At 36.4% G+C, this 23,891-nt stretch overlaps 1 protein-coding gene across 1 annotated transcript; it reads left to right on the top strand.

Annotated features, from left to right (window-relative positions):
* The first annotated feature begins 10,477 nt into the window (after positions 1-10,477).
* Positions 10,478-12,217, top strand: LOC140242943 (uncharacterized). The gene has a single exon (XM_072322687.1). It carries the CDS (start codon positions 10,478-10,480, stop codon positions 12,215-12,217), a length of 1,740 nt encoding a protein of 579 aa, XP_072178788.1.
* Positions 12,218-23,891: the final 11,674 nt, after the last annotated feature.

Here is a 23,891-nt window from a genome sequence, read left to right as displayed (position 1 = left end):
TAGTTTAGGGAAATGCATAGTCAAACTGTACTACTGAATCGTATCAAGGAAAATATATCGGAAATTGGTTGCCCTTCAGTGAATTTTGATATTATTATTGAATTTAAAAAAAACCCGTCATTTCTGGATAATGATAATGATAATGAATAACATTTATATAGGGCTTACTACTAATGTTTTCAAGCGCATCAATCCGGAAAAAATATTAAGGTAAGATACAGCATTATGTACATATGATATAACAACAGCAACAACAACAAAATCAGGATTGAGTAAACAGATACGTTTTCAACAAAGATTTGAACTTATCAACACTTTCAGCATTACGAATATAGAGAGGGAGTTTATTCCAAAGAGATGGGGGAAATAACAGAAAAAGCCCTGATAGCGGGTATAGGTGCGGGGACCACGTGATAATTGGAGAGTGGAGGAAGAACGGAGAGAACGGGTTGACGTGGAGGAGCGGAAGGAAATCAAGTCTTAAAGATAATATTGTTACATTTCTGGATAGGAAAATTAAACCAAATTTCGATTCTTATGTAAGTACACATTAACTATACTTGACACTGAAATAAGCGCACAATTCCTCCTGGTCTTCTAAAGGTGGTAGGTTGAGTGCTCCTTCATACTGCTATAAATACATGATGAAAACATAATGGAATTCTTTTTATATTTTCAGTATCGTTCCGGTTTGCTTATACTGTGATACCACAAAATGTTGTAGTGTTTATCCAGCGATGACAACACATTAGATATTTAATCAAAATTTTATACATTCATGGCTTTTGAATGGCCTGTCTGATTTTCGTCAGACTTTTCATTTCATATCAATCTCTTTCATTTATTGGTTTTGCGACTTTTTTATGACCGTAATTTCGGCAAAGAAAATGCATATTAAAGATATGAAACTTTTTTTTTTAAACTTATGTGTTCCATTCTTTCAGACATTGAATCCACTTATGCATTATGTATGTATGTGTGTTTGTTTGTGTGTGTGTGTGTGTGTGTGTGTGTGTGTGTGTATGTATATGTTTCTGCTTAAGGATATGGGGTAAATCCCCCTTTAGACTTGAGACCTGTATAGGAGGCAATGTCCATTAATTATCATCAATCATTTGAACTCAGGGAAAGAAAAAGACAGAGAAAGGACGGGGATGCTACATTACAAATCTGACAGGAATGTGAATATTGATTTTACCTACAATATCAAACTCGGGTACATTCAAGTTTCTAGTTTGTTTGTTTGTTCTTTCTCTTGCAAAAAGTAAAATAGAAATTAAAACAATTAACAAATAATTCATCTTCAAAAAAGATTCTTCTCAAGGTTTGACCGCCAAGCTAGTTTTGATTTTAATAATTCACTTGTGCATTTGTAATAATTTTAAACAATATTTTGCTGAAAATGTCTTTCGTTATTTATTCATTCATTTATCAACTGGAAAATATTAGTTCTTCTTGTATAATATAAGCCCTAATGGAAGAAAGATGTATTACATCAAAACCTCATGGGTGATCCTGCAACACTGGCAGGTGTGACTGGTTGCTGACAATTCACACAGTGAAGAAATGGTGACATGAAATAACTGTGAGACTGAGGTCATGGGAATAAAAAATGAATTCATTATATTTTTAACTGACCTTTCTTCAGGCATTTGCGTTTGTGGTTTATTGTACACGTATTCCCCAAACTTCAATAATTTCCCATAAAAAATAAGGATATTCCCATCTGACGAATTATTTGACTTTGAGGATTGAAACATCTAACACTCTTGATTAGTATTCATGGTTATCAGGAGCTCTTGAAACTTTAAAAACAATTCAAAATATTTGATAAAATAAATGAAAAAAAAATCATAAGCGTTGCGGGTATAAGTTCTGCATGCACTTCATTAATTGACATTATCACCATTTATTAAACATGTAGAGGAAGAAATAAGGCAAGTCAGATTTTTTTTTTAAATTTTCATCTAGAGATATTAAAGTTGTGTTTTTGCTGTCCGGGAATCAAAATATATCAAAACAATACGATGATTAGTGAGGTCCTTCTGCATAAGCCCCTTTGCACCGAGGAAGGTGGGAGGATATTATATTAAAGTGCATTGATTCATAACTATCCAGATGAATTTAAGGTCTTGTTTACCTTTGGGAGCAGTAATTTTAAAAATGTTCAAGATATCACATTTGATGCATATGTGTAAGTTTGTTGTGTCACAAACCATCCTACCATATGATTTTTTTTTTTTTTTTTTTTTTTTTTTTTGCAATGAAGCCTAAAGTATAAGGAGATATCACTATTTTTCTCATTTAACCGTATCTGTAGACGGCTTAGTCTGGAAACATTTTCACTATAACAATTGGTCACATTTTGTGTATTTAACAATATTTAACATCGAATATATGAATTCAAATTTTTACAGTGGTTGTTTCTATCCCTAACTCACATTTTAGAACTATTTTAAAGCACTAATGCCGGGTTTTTATTTCTTCTGCAAAAATGGTAAATTATTCCTTTAACTAATTATTACACTGCCCTCTATTGTATGGCTTTTCCATATGGAAATCCCACCGGAGGCATTTCCGCCACTTTCATCTGCAACTAATTATTACTAGTGATGCTGCTACGCTCGGTGCCTTATTATTCAGGGAGAGCCAATATATCGGATCAAACTTTTTTTTTGGACAGTAAGTCATTTTGTATCAACCCTTGTTGGAATCACGTAGGACTAAAGTTTATTTCGGTATATTGATCTACAGGAACTCTGGCATAGTATGTATATAGGAAAGGCCTATAATTTTGACTCGACCTATATTGTTTGCTACTGTATGAAGGCAGGTACACGAAGCGCGTTGTATTGGGCTGTTGTGTCCCGTGACCTTCCTGCTTTAACAATATGGCCTTATACTCGCGATTCAATGCAACCATGACAATATTTTGCATATACTTTTTCTCCCCTCTTCCGCATGGAAGCCAAAGCTTGGCTCATACCACCGCGCCATTATGACACCCGAGTATAACCACGTAAAAATAATTACTAATTTACAATATTGCTTGCAAAACTGTTGGAATAGATACTCTTTTAAGAGGAATCATGTCACCCGACACTGTCTATGGCCTTTAATAGGGAAATAGTCATTGCCAAAAGACATTGGTTTTATTGACTACGTTGGTATCAGGCATGGTATGGCAATGTTCCGTTACTTTCAATCAATATGGAGTATCGATTATACCGATTCAAACGCCTACTCATTGCCTTAAAATCATGACTTGTATCCATGAGCTAAATATCTACTGTTGATGCTCTTATCAGAACCAATTCTTAACAGTAGTTGGGCGATTGGCAACCAACTGCCATGGTCCAAAGCGAAAAAACAACAACAAACAAACCAACAAACACAAGACTTTCCAGAACGCCTCTACCTGTGCTGCTGCTTGCTCCTACTAGGGAGGTGGGAGAGACACACCTCCCTGCTCTATATACTAAAAATTGCTTGCCTCTCTGTTCACACCGGTCCCACGGAGCTTGCGAGGTGTGGCGAAGAAAGAATCCTACTGTTCTTATATGGAAAATATATCTTAATCATATAGATTTTTCTCAAAATATAATTATCATGTCCTCTGCATTTATATGCACTGATCGAGCGACTGTCGGTTTAACTGTGACAATATCATTTGAAAGAACTGTATTCATAATTAATAGGGCCTATTCTTTTTTTTTTGGGGGGGGGGGGATGCGGGAAAAAAAATAACAGGAGATGAAGGAAGGTAACGAAAAGGATTTTTAGAATGTATTTTTTAGTTTACTTGGTTGGATATTATGATTAGATTGATCGCATATTGCAAACTTTAAAGTCATATGTTTTGTTGTTTGTGATTAGAAATGTTAATTATTTTCGATATATGAATGTATAAGAATTAGGGAAACGATGTTAAGGACGTTATATTTAATTTTACGTGTGACTCTGATGGGAGGCAATAATGTGAAGGACATGCACACCTCCCTTTATGTAGTTTAAAATATTTGTTCTGTTCTTCTTTTGACGCATATCTCCTTAACGAAGATATGTAAATACCATTGAGATTTTATCTAGGTTTTGCAGCAATGCTGGCTGATAATCAAGACATTCGGGATTAAAATGACGAATCAAAATTATCGTATAAGCCTACAAGTAAATTAAAATTGATATTATAACTTGTTTGTTTAGTTGGCCTTCATATACATATCAGGGCTTGACGAGAACTTCTTTTCTCCTGGTGGCCCGTTCGGGCCACTATCATCTTGAAATTTGAAATTTTTTTTGGCCGTATTAAATAAATATGTGTGGTAGCTCGAAAGAAGCCCGATCTGGCCACCAAAGGATATTATATACATCTTTTAAAGTCGGTGGCCGACATTAATTTAAGTGGCCCCGAGGCCACCGCTAATGTTGTGCCCTGGGTGTGATCCAAAAATAGTGTTCGCTTGGACTAAATTTTCATATTGACACTTGTATTTCATGTCATATATCATACGAAAGCTGAGAATCTGCAGTTTTCAGAAAAGTACATGTTTAATATATTTGACATCAGACTTTTCCGTAAATTACCAGTAAAACAGGAAAAGCGCCCTCTTTGCGCGACGGGACTGAATTTACTTTTTCAGGTAATTTGACAAAAACTACAAAAGTAGGGGAAATATCAAGTTTTATTATAGAGTATCCTTCTTAGGAACAATTCATATCTGGCATTCATTTTTCTCATTATAGTTAAATTTTGGGTTAAAATTTAATTTTTTTTTTGAAAAAAAAACCCCATGTTTTTTAGTACTTTGACATGAAATTATTATTTTTTCTGTATGATAGACTTGAGTTTGGTCACTCATGTTCCATAATGTATCAATGAATTAGTGGGGCTCTATGTCCATTACACTAAATGAAATAATTCTCTATAAAGCCTCGCGCGACGGGACGGTATTTACACGTATAAAGGCGCGACTGGACGGAATGCTCATGTTAACACTGATAGGTGCAACGGGACGGAATTTTTATACCATAATGGGCCAGAAAAAAAGTGTCCCTAACTTGTACAAAATAAAAAGACTATTTGCAAACTTGTGAAAAGAGTAACTATTGTATGTGGTCAAGGGGTTTTTATGGATCCTTCATCTTCCCTTCAGTTCTTATATTAGTATCTGTACCCACCTCCATTGGTCAGATTCACTATTGAGGTTGAGCTATAGAAGTTAAAGGGATGGTATAGTTTTGGTCGAGATGGGGCTTCAAGTTTTCATCTGTTTTTGGAAGATAATGAGAAGCCTTTTATGAAATATGAAAGAGTGTGTAATTCTAAAAGAGATTCAGAGGTTTTTTTTTTTGATGAATATTGGTTCTGAAATGGCTGATTATATGCAAAACAAAGTAAAACAAAGCGAGGTGAGTTCCACCTTTATTGGCAATATAAGGGTTTTGCTTTGTTTTACTTTGTTTGGGATATCTCAGCCATTTCAAAACCGATTTTCATCCAATAAACTTTTAATTCCTCTTAGATTATATGCTCTGTATTATTTCATTAGTGGTTTCTTAGGACACGTATCTCGCAAAAAGGTATGTGTAAAAGCTCAATCCTCATCTCAACCAATACTGTACTATCCCTTAAAGTTTGATGTTCTACCGATTTGTGGTTGCATTTATATTACATGTACATGAATAGCCTTTTACTGTTATTTGTCCATGATGTTATTCAACAACTTATTGTAAGGAAGGCAATTTCCATTTAGACTTTAAAAAATAATTGCAAATTACAAATGCACAGTCTACTCTGGTAGACAATACTGCATTACATCTGTAGGAGTCTCTTGTTCATGTGTTCTAACTGTATTTTTTTTTTTCATTGAGATTAATATTTATTAACACGCAGATTCCTACCATGTCTGAGAAATAGGGAAGAAAAATTACCACAAAAACGTTTATGAAAAAAGAAATGAAGTAAAACATTCTTGGACAATTGTTTGCATTTCAATATTGAAACATTAATTTTGTGAACATCCCCATGATTGAATGCACTTGCGGAATTGACAATTAGAATTCTTCATCTAAAAAAATACATGATATTTCAATTCTTAGACACTTCAGACATACAAATTTGAAAGCGTAATTTATATAAAAAAGAAATGTCAATAATATTACTGCAACTCAAAAAAAAGAGGTGAAGTTTTACAACTGAAAAACTACTACATGGTTTTCAAAAACTGCGATCCTAGTATATTATGATGCTCAACCCCTTGTGGATGGAAATTGAACAAATGTCATCCACAATTGTCCAGATTATCACAAAATTACTTCCCCATAACCATTTTACCACTACTCTGAGTGGCGTGGTTGCTGCTGAAAACATGTATAGACCTTATAGCGCAGTCATTCGAATTGTTGAGGCAGAATTCAAAGCTGGTGCCAATGACGTGCAATTTATGAGTCTCACTTTCACTCAAAAAAAAAAAAACAAATAAAAAAAACATATAACAGGGATTACTATACCATAAAGTGTCAGGATTTTTTGTGATTAAAATTTATAATTATAATAGTGATAACTGCTAGTGAAAATTTCCATCATTTCTCAGTAGTTTAAATCTTGGTATGCTAACTCTACATTAAATGTTATAAAAATGCGCTAACCACACGATTGAACACATTTTGATGAAAATTAGTCAATGTTGAAAATTTCCCATTCATTTTGTACATAGTGCATATCAAAAGCTTGTAAGCTTGTAAGCTTGACACATTAATATGTAATGATATATGGCTGCTAACACTTAAACTTTTTTGTTTTTTTGTTTTAAATAAAAAACCCCATTCAAATTCCGTCCCATCGCGCTTCCTCATTTTTGGATCGGACCCAAATATATAACTTACATACATCTACATTAAAGAACTTTTATAGTTAAGTGTCATATTGTAGGCCTATATGGTTAGACAATCGAGTGAATTAACAGATACTGTTTTACTTTTTCTACCTGGAAATGAGGGGTTGAACGTCACGAGTTCGATACCCACGAGTCATACAGCAGACAAGTTCGATTACCTACGGGTCATACTGCCCACTATAATAATTATAGCCCATGAGTTACACAATCAGAGTCATACATCCCATCACGAGCTGCACACAAAGCAAACGAGGTTCAAAAGCTCGACATCAAGTGAAATATGCCCATACGGTCCACGAGCTAGACACGAGGTAAATAAGGCCCAATAAACCATATAAAGCAAAAAAGGCCCACGACCCCGATATTACATCACAAGGCTCAATTATTTATGTTGTATCGAGCTCGTGGACCGTATTTGCCTATCCATAGTGTCTAGCTCCTGGGGCCCGTTGCATAAAAGTTACAATTATGGTAACTTTGCCATCCAGTGGTAACTACCATGGCAACACTACTCAACAGCCAATCAAAATCAAGAATTCCATGGCAGTTACCATTGGATGGCAAAGTTACCATAACTGTAACTTTTATGCAACGGGCCCCTGGACCTGTTTTACTTAGTTGTCTGTCATGTCTTTAGCTCGTGGGCGGGATTTCTCGTGGGTGTATGATTCATGGAACTAATTTCAACGTGCAGCTCGTGGCCCGTATGACTTGTGGGTGTCTAGCTAGTCGGATGACCACGAATTAGTGACCTGCACAGAGAAGCCGTCAGTTTCGAGATTGTTAACACTGCCATAATTGTGGGTGCGAGATTTTTCATGCTCTGTATCAGGACGTTCCTTTTTATGCCTCCGCCACGATCTAGTGACATCGGAGGCATTATGTTTCCGGGTTGTCCGTCTTTGTCCTTGTCCGTCCGTCCGTAATCAATTTGGTGGACAGCGTAACTTTAAAACCGTTTGAGGCATCCTAACGAAACTTGACATGTTTATGCATGAGTGGGCGAAGTTGTGCCTATCAACTTTTGGGTGCATGTGCTCAAGGTCAAAGGTCAAAAGTGAAGGTAAAATACTCAAAATTTCTTGCCAAATATCTTCGCAATGCCTGAAGGTATTTTCTTGAAACTTACTGTATACATGAACTACCCAATATAGATTCTCTAGAGAGAGTTTCGGGCTGTGAGGTCAAAGGTCAAGTGAATATGTTAAAATTTGGCTTTTTCTCCATACTCCGCAGTCTCGGAAATGGTTCAAGGTATCTTCATGGGTCTTGGCTCATATGCATGTACTGACTGGCAGTGATTATCTTGGAAATTTGGGGGGTCATTGGGTCAAGGTCAACTCTTCAAAATTTTACAATTCCTCTCATATCTACGCAATGCCTGCAGGATTTTTCTTGAAACTGAGCAATAGTGTAGACCTATATATGTATTACCCAATAGAGATTCACTGGGAAAGGTTTTTACCAAAAGGTCAAAGCTCAATTTAAAATACGAAATTTCAGTTCTTCCTCCATATCTCGGAAATGCTAAGGTATCATCATGAAGCTTAGTATGTATCCATGTATGTACTGCCTGACAGTGATTCTCTTGGGAAGTTTAGGGTCATAGGGTCAAAGGTCAAATGTCAAAGGCCAGGGTAAAATGATAAAATGTTAGTATTCAATACTGAAATTACACTTTTTCCATGCCTTGGAAATTTCTCAATGCATAAACTTATACAAGGGTCAAAAGTCAAGTAAAAATCCTCAAATTCCAAAATTTCTGCTCTCTTATAGACAATATAGCCATTCATCCAATTAAACCTAGTTCAAGGAAAGTGAACTATCGAACACATTTGTGACAAACATGTAATTTTGATATTTTGTCAATTATGTGAAACTGTCGTCACACGTTGTCAAGACATTGTACTATAGACCTACTGGGAGAACAATGCATTATGGCGGAGGCATACCAGTCGCCACAGCGACATTTCTAGTTCAAGTCTGAAACCCGAAAGACTATATAAGATAGGCAGTAACCAGATGTATCTGAAGGCGAGTCTGGCTAGCAGCTACAATATCTTGGGAAATAAATGGTTCATCACTTCAACTCAGCATGTGGCAAGACATATAGTCTATAATAGAGATGTTGCCTGCTTTTCTTTCCCACCTTTTCGCTCTTTCCCTAAACACACTGACCCACACACACACGCACACACACACACACACGCCAGCAAACCAATATTCGCAACAGTGTAAACCGCGTGTACAGAAAGTTATTCACAATGAATTTATTAGAACTTTAATAGCATATCAACACATACTAAATAAGCTTTGATATCCACCTGAATGTGCCCGATTATGTTCAACGTATTATTCAAACATAGAAAATCAAGCCGAATGCCCATTGTGCGACCTAGGGGGTGTTTCATCAACGTTTGTCGGCGCTGAAAACTTGAATCACCATAGTAACAGTCAGTGACCAGAGCATCTCAGCCAATCAAAACCATGGATTTTGCTGAAATTGGTCAGCGCCGACAGTTGTCGGCGCTGACATAAACACCCTCCTGATCCTGCGAGCTGGTGCGAGATGTATGGGACGCCAAGTGTCGCATGACCTATTTCGTCACGAAATAATAATTTCATTACGAATGTTGTCATTTTGTAACGAAATTATTATTTTGTACCGAAATGACGACATTTGGTTATGATATGACTAATTTCGTAACAAAATTGGCCATGCGACACTTGGCGCCCCACACAGCTCGCACCAGCACGCAGGCTCAGGTCGCACAGTGGGCATTCGGCTTTAGATAGCTATGGCTGAAGGAAATCGCATATTTTCAAAAGTCGTATAGGCCCTATTATGTCAGGTCTTTTTTCTTCGAAATTACATGTTGATGTTTCTTGATATACAGAATATAAAAGAAAAATAGTCTAACCTGGAAACCAGTGTATCTCACGTTTTGACTGAAAATGGGAAAATCTGGTGACAACCACCAATTCATCTTTACTGGAAAGAACACAGCGTCCCACAGTGTGTTCACAGTGTGGTCACAGAGTCGACTATGTTAAAACGCTCAAATTTTACAGTGTGGAGATGATTTCATACTGTGGTTTGGTTTTCACAGTGTTCATATGGTAATGTTCTGTGTCACACTGTGGATTGATGATTCACTGTGTGTTCACACTGTTAAAACGTTCAAATTTGACAATGTGAAGGAATTTAACAGGGTGAAGAGATTTCACAGTGTTCACATTGTGTTCATACTGTGTTTCTCACACTGTGGGACACTGTGTTCTTTCCAGCAGGGAACACATCACAAAAGACAGAGTAAGCCTCGAAGTTAAGAGGATTTTTCGTCCTGGAGACTGCTCATTTCACAGAAGATCTGCCTCTACGTGTAAAATTGAAAGTGATACCAAGCAAGAAGTTCCCTAAAACAAATGAGTGATACATTATATTATAACAAAATTGCACTTTAAAGCGAGCGCGTAATGGGTTGAATGAACTAATTTTCGCATGCATTCTCTATTGATATGACTGTATATGTAGGTGGATCAATTCCTGCTGCAGAGTCTCTGTGCGTCACATCGTCATCATGGCCTCAGGATTGACTCCACCAAACACCCCCAAGTGTGATGACTGCCACTCTGACGTGAAGTCTGGCCAAGCTAACTATCGCATGGAGATCCAGATGAATCTGTGCGCTGAATGTGCCATTAAACACCAGGACTCCATCAAGGGATTGGCAGACAAAGTGAAATGGACATGTCAGAAGCACACTGATAAAACAGCAGAGCTCTTCTGCATCACTCATGACTATCCCATTTGTCAGGTGTGTGCCCTAACGTGGAATCACACAGACTGCAAAAGAGATGATATTAACGAAGTACGAAAAGAGAGGGAAAAAGAACTAGCGAAGCTCATCAATCTTGCTAAAGATAGATGCAACTACCTCAAACAATACGATGTAGAGATACAACATTACGTCCGTCGTTTAACGATGATCAGGGAACAGGTGTCCAGTGCAGCTGAAGAAGAGAAAAAGAAGATTGTTGATGATAGAGAAAAAGCTGAAGAGAGCATCAATGCAGAGTACGATGAGAAGATCAAGAAGTTAAACGAAGAGAGAAACGAGAGGCTGAAGTGCGCCAGAGATAAAGCGGAAAAGAAACTTCATAAAATTCGGGAAAAGCAGGGTTCACTTGAGGAGCAAGTAGAGTGTGTGAAACGGGGACTTGAAGGTTCGAAGACAAAGCTCGTGCCCGGACTCGAAGAGTTGGCTGCAAGCATTAGGGCTGCGCGCATGGACGCCGAAAACCTCATCATCAAGCAAGAGAATCTAATGAGTGACTTCCATGACGTTACCCGAGAGATAAATGAGTATCTCGCTGTTGAGCTTAGCCGAGAGAAACTGGACATGGTAAAAGGGAAGATTGATAAAATCAAGTTCAAGAGGGGAAGTGGACTTTTTGGTGTAGTGGAAGGATTGGAAGAAAAATTGGTTAAAGTAACGGATGTGTACACAGGGAGTTCTTCCATGATTCTCCTGGGTTGCATCAGTAGCAGTGATGTAGTTACTAAACACCTTAACTACGTATCCATTGTGCGTCTTAATAAGAAGGCACATGAGATTACAGGTTGTACTAAGTTACGATATTTACGAGGGATCAAACCCGTCTGCTACAATGCCCTGTCTGATGGAGGACATGTCTTCGGAACCACTGATGGTAAACTCATTGTGTACGATCATCTCTGGAATTATGCGAGAACGATTGACACCAAGTCCAAGAAACCTCTAAAAGTCACAGTCAACAAAGATGGAATGATTTTAGCTGCACATAATGGTGGGTCTTCCATTTTTGTGTACTGGCCGAAGGATGGGAAATGTCTGCAAACTATCAGTCTGGCAGATGACATGCCCATTAGAGCCTTGAAGACCATGTCAACGGGAGACGTGATGGTGCTCACTAAACTAGGCAGCCAAGGTAAAATTGTCTGTACATTGGATCAATGTGGGGTCATCAAGAGTAAAACTCACATTCCTGAACCCAATGTTCAGAGCATTGCAGTTGATATATCAACAGACCGCGTGTACATCCTGTCTATGGATTCGGAGCGTCAAGTGTGGGTTTTGAGTGAGGTTTTACGCATTGGCGATCCAGCATCACGTCGCATTTCAGAATGGCATTGGGATTCGGTAGGCTTTTCCCCCTCATTTGACGTGCTAGCACCAAGCAAGCTTATTGTGTGTTTTGGTACTTATTTCAATATCTACAACAGACCGTCGCAATCTATCTTTGACCTCCTTGAAGAGTGTCAGGAATCACGTGATTAATCGTTTTGGTGTAATCGAGTGAACCACTCACATACATGCACATTAAAGTGTTGCGAAGATTATTGTAGCTGTGTAAGTTTACTGCGTGTACGTTTGTCTTTGAATTGTCAGCGTCATACAGGGGCGTCAATCCATATTCATGACGGGGGGGGGGGGGGGGGGTGGAATATGTACTAGAGAGCGGAGCGATCGAGTAGGGCAAGGAGAGTGTAGTGTCCTTCCTTCCACACAAGGGAGATCTTTTGGTTTCAGACCTGAAATTCAGCGATCTGATGCACACTTGTGATGAACATTTGGAATGACTTTTTTTTTTGTCCATCAAAAAAGTTAGAAGACTACAGGTCCCTATATTCAGGTTCCGTGAATGACTTATCACGAAATCGCAGCTCCTTTTCCACGTGTGCGTCATCACTGTGCACTAAGTGCCATATACGCTTGAATAAATGAAACTATGTCTATGGAGGTGGAGGGTGTGGGTGTGAGATGAGGTATTTTCCAGCCCCTTGCTTTTGCATTTTTAGAATTGAATGAAAATATGTCGCACTCGCATTTTTGATGGAATATTCAGGAAACTGTCAATCAAAAAAGGGTAAATCTATGGAGGGAACCGAACAAGGGAAGTGTTAATTAGAAGGGGATTCCCCCTATTACATGGGGGAACGTGTTTGAATTGTTGCAATTGAGGTGACAGATAAGATTTTTGATACACACTCTTGAAGTGTTCGGGATTTTGTCTATCTCAAAACTAATAAGTCTACGATCCGGTGTACACTTTTTCTGTCAAAACAGAAAGGAATTTTACACAACTCGGGAATAATGTAGGAGGAGGGTTAAATGATATGTTTGCCCCCCGAGTCCCCCAAACATTTTCGGGGGGGGGGGGGGGGAGATAACTGCAGGGTACACCACTAGGGAATAGTTTGAATTTAGCAATGCTTCGCCGCCGCCGCCATTGTGTCACGCTTGTGGGCGCGACACTGGCCACTTTTTTGACGAATGTTATTCAAAGTTGGTATGGAGGTTTATAATACATTTTTCTTTTTCTGAGGGGATTGCAATTATACCAGCTAAGCTGTAAACCAGTCCCCTCCATTTCTAACAGCCTGCTAAATTATTTATTATTAGATACAAACTAGATTAATTCTATATGATTTTGTTCAAAGTATGGTATCTTATGTAAAAATTGACCAGCTGATGTAAATATTTGAGAAAACACTTTGGTCATCAAATTATGTTGTGCTCATTATTGTGTATCATTATTGGTGGAAATGGAAAATAACTGAAACGAAATGAAATGACAAATCTAGTCGCCCTTAACTTTTAGTGTTAGCACCTTCGCTTGTTCCATCTTTAGACACAAAATCTTGATTTTTGAGGATGTGATTGAGTGCGCTCAAAGCCACGTTTCAGCGAGGATTTTTGATCTAATTTTGTAGAGATGTTTACCTTGTCAAAACTGAACCCCTATAACTTTTGGTGATATTATTTCCAATGTTCCGCTTTTATAGGGGCAATGGTCACCACCATGTTATATTGTTCTACTATCCACATTTACTATTGGATTTTCTTCGAAACTCAACCCCAGTGTTTTGGTAATGCTGCCCCCTGTTGGTGATACTGCGCTCGCTTGTTTTGTCCTCATACACAAAAAGCTTGATTTCTTAGGGTCTGTTTGTGTGTGCTATTAATTTCTTACACGGATCCCTATACCTTCTTATGATACTGCTCCCATTGTTCCACCTTGAAAGTCAAAGGCTGCCACCATGTTATTTCCTTGTATAACTGCTCGACCATCACTATTTCTTTATCAATTTTCTTCAAAAAAGAAAGAAAGAAAGAAAGAAACAAACAAACAAATAAACAAACAAACAAACAAACCATAAAATGGACCTACATCATGTCAAATGTAAACCCCAATTTATTTTTTCTGATATCAAATGCTTCTCTCTGTATTCTTTTTTTTTTTTGGGGGGGGGGCGGGGGGTAGTCATTATTATTTTGTTGGCACCGCATTATTAACATTTCATAAACGATTATCGCTTAGATTTTGAACAGAAGTTTATGACAATCAAATCTATACTCTTTGTCTCTCCTGCATAGCAACAGTGAGAAATTATAGGCTTCACTTTTGTACATTGAATATTCGAGAATGATACATGTATGTTTGAAAAACTGTCCTATAAACGCCGTGACGTAATGATGGAATTCCTAATTTCTCTTTTCTTATCAACGATAAATGCACCTCTCTTAGGCCTGTACTGAAATTATGCAATGTTGCCTTTGTGAGGACCTTCAAAGGTGCTGTTAAGGCTATTATTAGGCCCTTTTTTATTTCAGAGAAATTTTATACATTTATATCATAAGATAACAATCAATGTCAATTGATGAAGTCAGAAATAATACCGTTTCCTATATTAACAGATTATATTCCGTACGAAAGCAATCCCTTGGTGATGTCAGTGTCAGTGTACATCTCTTCATTTATTTTGCTATGATGGTATGGAAAACCACATTATACAATTATTTTTGTAGTTTTATGAGTATTAAATTGATACTTATCGACGTATTTGCGTGTAAGATTTTCTCCTATATTGTCAACATACACACATTTACATATCATGTACGTAATTATTACGAATATGTAGTTATAGTTTTTAATGCTATATTTACAGGAATTATCGAAGTGCTTTTAGTTTGTGTTCGATAGACTGAAATACTCACAATAAATCATAATGGAAAAGCTGTGAAGAAACGTTGAACTCGGCGGATCTTGGGAAATGTATTTCCCTTTCATAACATGTATATCACGATATATTATCCCATCTAACATGCTTAAAGTGTATTTTACTTGATATGCGACTCTAGAAAGGAATGATAAAAAACAACATTGCATTACATTCGTAAATATCAGCAACAGGCTCGATTTTCCCGCTATAATGTTGTGTGTGCTAAACGACAATGCAAAGTTACCCCAATTATGCAAAATTTGTGTCATCATTTTATTATGATTAGCTTTCGTCTTATGTGGACAAAATTAGGCAGGGCGTCATCGTGACGCTTGTATTGTTTCATTCATTCCCATGCAGAAAATGCACCGTGTACCGCTATTTATTTCGTGGCATTCCTGAACAGCTGTATAACACCAATTGCCCCGTAATTATATTGTTTCTTCGTAAATGGTTCCTTTAAGATCTCCGCATTACCTTGATTTCGTCTTTAGGGCATTTCAAGTCAAATATAAGATAAAATGTTTTCTTCTTTTGAATTGCTGCACTGAACTTTATATTAGAATCGTTTGTTCGTCAGTCTGTTGTGGTATACATCTGCAACATAGAAAACATATAAAACATTAGATTTACATTGTCACTACAGTAGTATACTGTGTCATGGACAAACCATAATGCATTACATAATTATTTTGTAAGATTTACTTCTGTCGCGCTTGTGTAATAGAATGTGGAAATAAGGCTTAAAAGGGATGAATAAATAAATTTTTTATATAATGTGAGCTGAAACTGCATATTATATCCATCACGTTTTCGCTCATCAATGCATAAGATACATTACATATTTCTTGGACTAGTTTGGATAAAATTTTAAAATGAATAGGCATATCAACAGATAGTATATTGTCAGTGGTTGATCAATGTTCATGTCTACTATGAACTTGCTGCAGCGAACAAGATAATGGTAACAATTAATAGTTCATCGGAAATATTATATTGTTTCATATATTGTCATTGACCTGTCATAGTCTTTTCTTAGGATTCAATAGTTGAGTTATATCTGTGTAGACCTACAAATTGGTGGTTATTTAGGCGATCAGAACTGAAGTTACCGTATATCGATTAAGAATGATCGAATGTCATGTTATTTTGTTTTTATTCATATTACAATACTGTGTATAAAGTGGAAAATTCTCGTCGGGTAAGGAGAGTCTCGCGTACTTTTAATTCCCCGGAACTACTAGAACAATTGGCAAGCAAAAATATTCGCGTGCTTTTATTTTCGCGCTAGTTTCTGGTTGCGCGAAATGCCCGAAAATTTCAGACATATTGGATAATGCTTATCATAAATGACAACATTTTATGGCATGAACACTGTTCATAAAACCATGTGTATCACAAAAACATGATGACAAAGCAACACAACATGCAACACACACAGGTTGTCACGCACAAAAAAAAAGAAAGAAAAGAAAATATACGCATGCAGAGAACTAGACGCAATACTGTAAAAGCGGAGTAGATAAAAATACATTTTGCTACAAACAATCACTTCCAAATTACCTGCTTACATATATAATGTGTATATATTTAAATATATATACTAGTATATATTGATTTCAAATGCTTTAACTGAACATCTTTGGATTATTTTTGGATATTTTTATATTTATGTTATTTGTAAGTTGTTGTCTTTTCGAATGTTTTTTTTTGTTTGTTTGTTTTATTTCCGTCATAAACATACATACAGATATAAAAGACAACATATAAGGTACAGGGAAAATGATACGTCATGCATAAAATGAAACATACATACATAGCAAATGAATAGTGTGACACATCATCGATATACAAAAAGAGAAGAAGAAAGAAATAGAATGTAGGATTATAGAATGGTAAACGTTAAACAAGCTTTGTTTCCTAATAAATCAGTATTTTCCATCTGTTTGTCTGTTCTTGGTTTAGTTTCAAAGTGTGCATTGTTTTCCAGAGGTAATTATATATATATATATAGCGAAAACTTTGAGCAAAGAAAATGGGTTTTCATCGGGATTCGAACCCGAGACCTCCGGATTACTAGACCGGTGCTCTACCGACTGAGCTATTGAAAGCCCTAGATCGGTGTTCGTCCCAAACCCTTAATTCTCTTTGCTCGTGTGGTCAGAAGCTATAGTGTGTGCATGTGTGCCACACATACACACATTAACCTGACATAAACCCAAATGATGTAAATCAACTTTGGAATAAATCTGCATCGTTTCGGCGATCCCTCACATTTATTCCAAAGTTGATTTACATCATTTGGGTTTATGTCAGGTTAATGTGTGTGTGTGTGGCACACATGCATGCACACACTATAGCTTCTGACCACACGAGCAAAGAGAATTAAAGGAGACCTCCGGATAATTTTCAGATTTTTACATTTAAACAACTATAAATTAGTTATACAGAGGACAGAGTTTCAGAATTTGTGATGATTGGGATGAAAAATGAGAATATTTTCAAAATTTAGAACAAATTGCAATGAACAAGGATGATGACATGGCAGAGTCACCATAAGAATGCATGAGTTGGGGCTCAAGGAAGCAGAACAAAAGAAGAATGCATGCATAGATTATACACAGGTGAACTCGCAAGCAAGCGGTATTGTAATGGAATTACACTGCTACATTTCTGAAATATGTGAACCTCCTATGTCATCATCCTTGTTCAGTGTAATTTGTTTAAGGTTTTTCAAAGTATTGTTTCTCTGCTCAAGAACCACAGTAAATTCCACAAATCTATACATGGAGTTGTCGATTTATGTACTACATGATGTGAAACTATGAAAATCGTCTGGAATATCCCTTTAAGGGTTTGGGACGAACACCGATCTAGGGCTTTCAATAGCTCAGTCGGTAGAGCACCGGTCTAGTAATCCGGAGGTCTCGGGTTCGAATCCCGATGAAAACCCATTTCCTTTGCTCAAAGTTTTCGCTATTTATTATTACAATTGTTTCTGGTCAGTTTTTCCTTTCTTGTTTCAAAATAAATTACAAAAAGCTGCATCGCTTCGGCGATCCCTCACATTTATTCCAAAGTTGATTTACATTATTTGGGTTTATGGCAGGTTAATGTGTGTGTATGTGGCACACATGCACACACTATAGCTTCTGACCACACGAGCAAAGAGAATTAAGGGTTTGGGACGAACACCGATCTAGGGCTTTCAATAGCTCAGTCGGTAGAGCACCGGTCTAGTAATCCGGAGGTCTCGGGTTCGAATCCCGATGAATCCCGATGAGGATAGGGGGGGGGGGGATAGTCCGACATAGATTACATGGAGGAGACAGATGGAAATAGTTTTGACTCTGCGCAGGACCCACATTCATGTCTTTTTTTTTTCATATATTGTATAATTCATGCTTTGGCTCAGGTTATCAACCTTACTTACCTGATTTCGTTACGTAAGAAGATTTCTGTATACAACGCAATTGTACGTAGTCAACCCGCAGGAAAAAAACAAAAACAAAACACCTATCGATTACGTAAGAGCAGTGACTCACTGCGTTCAATAGCATTAGCGTATCGTTATTTTATAGACATGATTTTCATAAGAATGTGAGTTGTTGTACGCATTCCAAATGCCACGTAAGCTGGCTGCGGCATTGTCCACTTCAAATGCAGAATACGTAATGCAGAAGTCTGTAGGCGAGGGTTCATGACTTACCCTAGATGTCATCTTTGTAGCGTCCTTCATGATGGAAATTGGGCGAGGAACGCCAGTCACTATGGTCACATGTGTTGCTCCTTTTGTTCTAGTTTTTGTTTCATCACGAGTTTGCACCATTGGTTTGGCAGTCTTGGGCTGCTCGAAGTTTACTAAAATTGGTTCTTAAGATGTCGAGATGTTGGCAAGTCTCGCTGGTCACTCAATCTCTGCATTTTAATTTTTTTTTGATTTCTACTTTATAATTGAGATTCAATGAAATACTCTTATGTTAACTATATACAAGCTAGGCACCTTGATATGTGGTAATACTCTTGACAATTCAAGACGATTTGTGTTAAATCTGGCTCAAACAGAATCATTGTCTTAGTTTTATCGAGGCTTTAGGGACTCTTCAATTCAGCTGTTTTGATATTATATGAAACAAGCTCCCTTATTTTGATTAGGAAGCGTTGTTGTATAATTGTAATTTGGTCTGGTTTGATTTCTTAAAGCATGAAAAAAAGTTGTTGCAAAATCATATTTATTCCAGTCAAAAGCTTGTTGACACAAGTTGTTCTATTCAAATATCCGTATTGCCAAACAGAATCATTTATGTGATGCGCTTATGCCACAGCGTGATTTCTTTAGATAATTTCAATGGGTTTAATGTCCAAAGGTACCACTTCATTTTTATTTTCGATGAGATCTAACAGTAATCCTCATATCCCGCAATGATACAGCTCATTCTAGTATGTATAATCTCAGCCCTGAATTCTTTGACCGCAGAATGCAATAACTTTCTGAGTTTGAAGCACATGAAGGTTTTGTTGTTCTTTTGTTGTTGTTTTCTCACAGATGCGAATATTGTACTCATTTTATACACCATGCACCTATAGTTTCATACTAAATTGCCCAAACCCTGATTTTGATTTTGTCTGTCAAGGTGCAAAGTTAATTCGCATCTTTGCTCTGATGATTTTGTAATCCTTTTGCTTAAATAGACCAACTCTATTTGTTAGAGCCTATCATAGATATTATGTCATTTATAGACATTTCGAATATTTTTGTGTGTTATGTTTGAAAAACTGAGAGAAACTGGTATTACAATCATTATGAAGCAATTGCCTTATTGCTGTTGTTGCTTTTGCTAGCTGTGAGCTAGTATACTATCTTAATACAATGTTCTATAGGATGAGGATGGGGGGGGGGGGGGGTAGCCTGACATAGTTTCTGTGGTGGATACAGATGGAAATAACTTTGGCTCTACGCGGGAACCATGTTCATGCCTTCTTCTGTTATTTTTCCATTCATTGTATAATACATTGTTTGCTCAGGGTATCAACCCTGCTTGCCTGATTTCTTTATGTAAAAAGATTTCGGTTTAACCCAATTTATATAGCCAACTGGGAGAAACTGTTTTGATTACGTAAGAGCAATGACTCACTGCACTTGTGCGTGCAGTGGCAACAGCGTACCATTATCATCATCCTGTAGTCGTGATTTTCATAAGAATGTGAATAGTTGACCGCATTTAAAACGTTATCCAACCAGACTGCATTTTCCCCATTATACATTTAACGAATAATAATGCATGCCGAAGTCTGTTTAGACAAGGGTTTGACTTACTCCAGCATCCCAGTATAAAGTCCTTCATGATAGAAATTTTGGCGAGGATCTCAAGTCACCGTGGTCACATGCAATGTTCCTTTTAGTTTTTGTATTGGTTTCACCATGATTTCGTGCCATTGTGTTGACGGTCTCGGGCTGCCCGAAGCTCACTAAAATTGTTTTTTATCACGTTGTCAAGTCTCGCCATGGTGTCACTCAACGTCACTCTGAATTTTATTTTGTTCTGTTTTGTTTTGATAGATAAACCTTTGCGGTAGTTTGATGCCCTCAACCTCAGTATACAGATCCGCAGTATTTGTTTTGCATAGGATTTTTTCCCTTCAATATTGCATCAAACTTTGTCAGTTTTCACAAGAATAATATAGCATCCCTTTTATAATCTAATACTGTGTAATAATGTATATTTCATTCATATCGTTAAAAAAAGTATGATTAATCTTAAGCTTCCTATTGGTTGCAGCATGATTAATGTCAGCATTTTCTTTAGATTGCTCTTTTTAGTGCTGCTATATTTTCATCGTTCACTTCCGTCATTCTGATTATCTTATATTTCCTCACATACTTTTTGTCAAGACATAACGTAGGGAGCTTCTACTGTTTTTTCTACTGTTTTTTTTTTCTCTGCTCATATGCCCTGTACTGATTCTGCTGAATTCCGTTTGCAGACCTTGTCATTTAGTGTGTACGCTTTTTACTTGTGTTGTTTATGTCTTCTGCGTTCTTTGATTGTGTCGCTTGAATTCTATGTTAATATGTTTTTGCCTACACGCTGTACTATCCCCAAACTGGGAATTGTTTGTGCTTCATTTACGTCCACGTGTTTAATTCTTTTGCAACCTTGCCAATTGACATGCCTTCATATACTTTATGTTCTGCGTTATGGCTAATCGACTCGACGCAGCATTTGACTCCCTTGATGACGATGAACTCTTTGATTTGTTAAGACGCTCGCCCACAGAATCAAGAAGTCAGATCAATTCACGTTCTTCCGCACTTTTTGAAAACCTCGTTGCCAATAATGTTACTTTTTCTTCTAATGATTTGTTTAATGGATTTGACTTTGAACATGATTCCACTTTATTCTCCTCCAAATATGTTACGGTTGATCAATTTAAAGATTTTGTGAAAGATTTTTCAGAAAGTATATTTTCTATAGTACATTTGAATATTAGGAGTATGAATAAGCATTTTGATGAATTACATGTATTGTTAGATAATCAAAATAAACAACAAATATCTGTAATAGGTTTAACAGAAACATGGTTATCATCTGATATTAATTTACCGTATGCATTGAATGGTTATGATTTGATTGCAAATAATAGAGTGAATAGGACCGGCGGCGGGGTTGCGATTTATTTATCTAATGAATTTGATTTTGATAGTTGTCATGATTTAAATACAATGAATGATATAATAGAGTCTTTGTTTGTTGAAATTTCCATCCCTCAAAGTAAAAATATTATAGTTGGTGTTGTTTATAGACCCCCAAATTCCAGTTCTAAAGATTTCTTAGATAGTATTACAAATTTATTAAAAAGCCCTCGTTTTGTTAATAAATGCATTTATATAATGGGTGACTTTAATATTGATTTGATTAAGAGTGATGATAATACGTCACAAGAATTTCTTGAATTATTTTTGTCATCCTCTTTTTTGCCATTAATTTCCAAACCTACACGTGCTACAAATCATTCTGCCACCCTCCTTGATAATATTTTTACTAATTCTTTACAAGTTTTGAGTTCTTCTATAATTTTGTCCGATATGACCGATCACTTTCCAATTGTAACACGCTGTGATCTTAAACATTCGGTTAATAAGTCTTATTTTCCCTCATTTAGACGTAGAGCCACACCAGAAAATTTAGCTAGTCTTGATGCTTGTTTAGATAGGGTTGATTGGTCAAGTGTTTGTGATACTGATGATGTTAATGTATCATTTGATAATTTTATGGAGATAATCAATAAGCATTTAGATGATTATATTCCTAAATTAAAAGATAAGTCAGTAAATTATAAAACAACACCTAAACTTCCATGGATTTCGAAATCTCTCCTCCGTTCAATTAACAGGAAAAATAGGTTGTATTATAGATTCAAAATGAAAAAAACTGAGGAGTCAAAAAATAAATATACATCATATAAGAATATTTTGATTAAGGTCATACGATCTGAAAAGCGGAAATATTATACCATTCAGATAGAAAAATATAAACATGACGTGAAGAATACATGGAAGATATTAAAGCAGGCCATGAATATATCAAAAAAGAAATATAATATTATAAAAATAAGATTTGATAATAAAATTGTTGAAGATCCTGGTGATATAGCAAATATTTTTAATTCTTATTTTTCAATGATTGGAGAGAATCTGGCAAAAGAAGTACCGCAGTCCGATACGCATTTTGCAAAATTTTTAGGTCAATCCAATCCCAGTTCTATTTTCTTAGCTCCAACTACGAAATATGAAATAATAGACATTGTTACTGCAATGAATGATAAACGAAGTGCCGGTTATGATGATATGAGAAATTTTATCATAAAGGGAATCATATTTTCTATTGCTGATCCACTTTCTCATATTCTTAATAAATCCATAATACATGGTGTTTTTCCTGATTGTATGAAAATTGCTAAGGTGTGTCCTTTATTCAAAAAAGGAGACAGTTTTGATATAAGTAATTATAGACCTATTTCTCTACTTTCATCCCTATCTAAGGTTTTGGAAAAATTGATATTTACAAGAACCATTAAATTTCTTAATTATTATAATGTTTTTACGAATTCTCAATTTGGGTTTCGTCAAAAACATAGCACCATTCATGCTCTTTTGAAGTTTATTGATAACGCCGCACATACTATAGATGACCATTCCCATCTTGTTGGTATCTTCCTGGACTCCAAGGCCTTCGATACAATTAATCACGAAATTTTACTTCATAAATTGTCTCATTATGGTATACGAGGGAAGGCCTTGGAGTGGTTCAGGAGTTACCTGCAAAACCGAAAACAATATGTATCTTTGAACGAGCACAGCTCTAGTCTTGAAGTTGTTAAATGTGGCGTCCCTCATGGTAGTATATTAGGACCTTTACTTTTCATCATTTACATAAATGATTTTTGTAGATCATCTGATATACTTTCTTTTATACTTTTTGCCGATGATTCAAATATCTTTTTCTCCCACCAAAATCCAATTACTCTTGTCGATACTGTTAATTCTGAATCAAAAAAAGTGACTCAATGGATAAGAGCCAATAAGTTATCACTGAATCTTCAGAAAACTAACTATATATAAATATATATAGAAAACTGAACTTTAACTGAGCAATTGTCACGGTCCTTGAATTCTCTGTCTGTACGTGTTTTAAAGCACAACACCTTTATACTGAGTGGTCCGGCTATCCCCTGGTGATCTGTTGTAATTGCGTACTAGTAATTATTGTAAGTGTGACCAAGATGAGTCTAATTGTACCAAATTTTGTATTGCATATTGAAACCCCACACACATTTGCACTTTGTACACACACCTGCACAGTAGTATGCACTTGCAAAATGCACATTAGCACCTATGCAGTTGTTGTCTCTCAAATCTCCGGTAATTTACATTTCTGTATTACAGA

The sequence above is a fragment of the Diadema setosum genome, chromosome 19 (assembly GCF_964275005.1).
Source record: "Diadema setosum chromosome 19, eeDiaSeto1, whole genome shotgun sequence".
Lineage (NCBI taxonomy): Eukaryota > Metazoa > Echinodermata > Echinoidea > Diadematoida > Diadematidae > Diadema > Diadema setosum.
The sequence above is the reverse complement of the archived record's forward strand: the minus strand, read 5'-3'. Positions and strand labels throughout refer to the sequence as shown.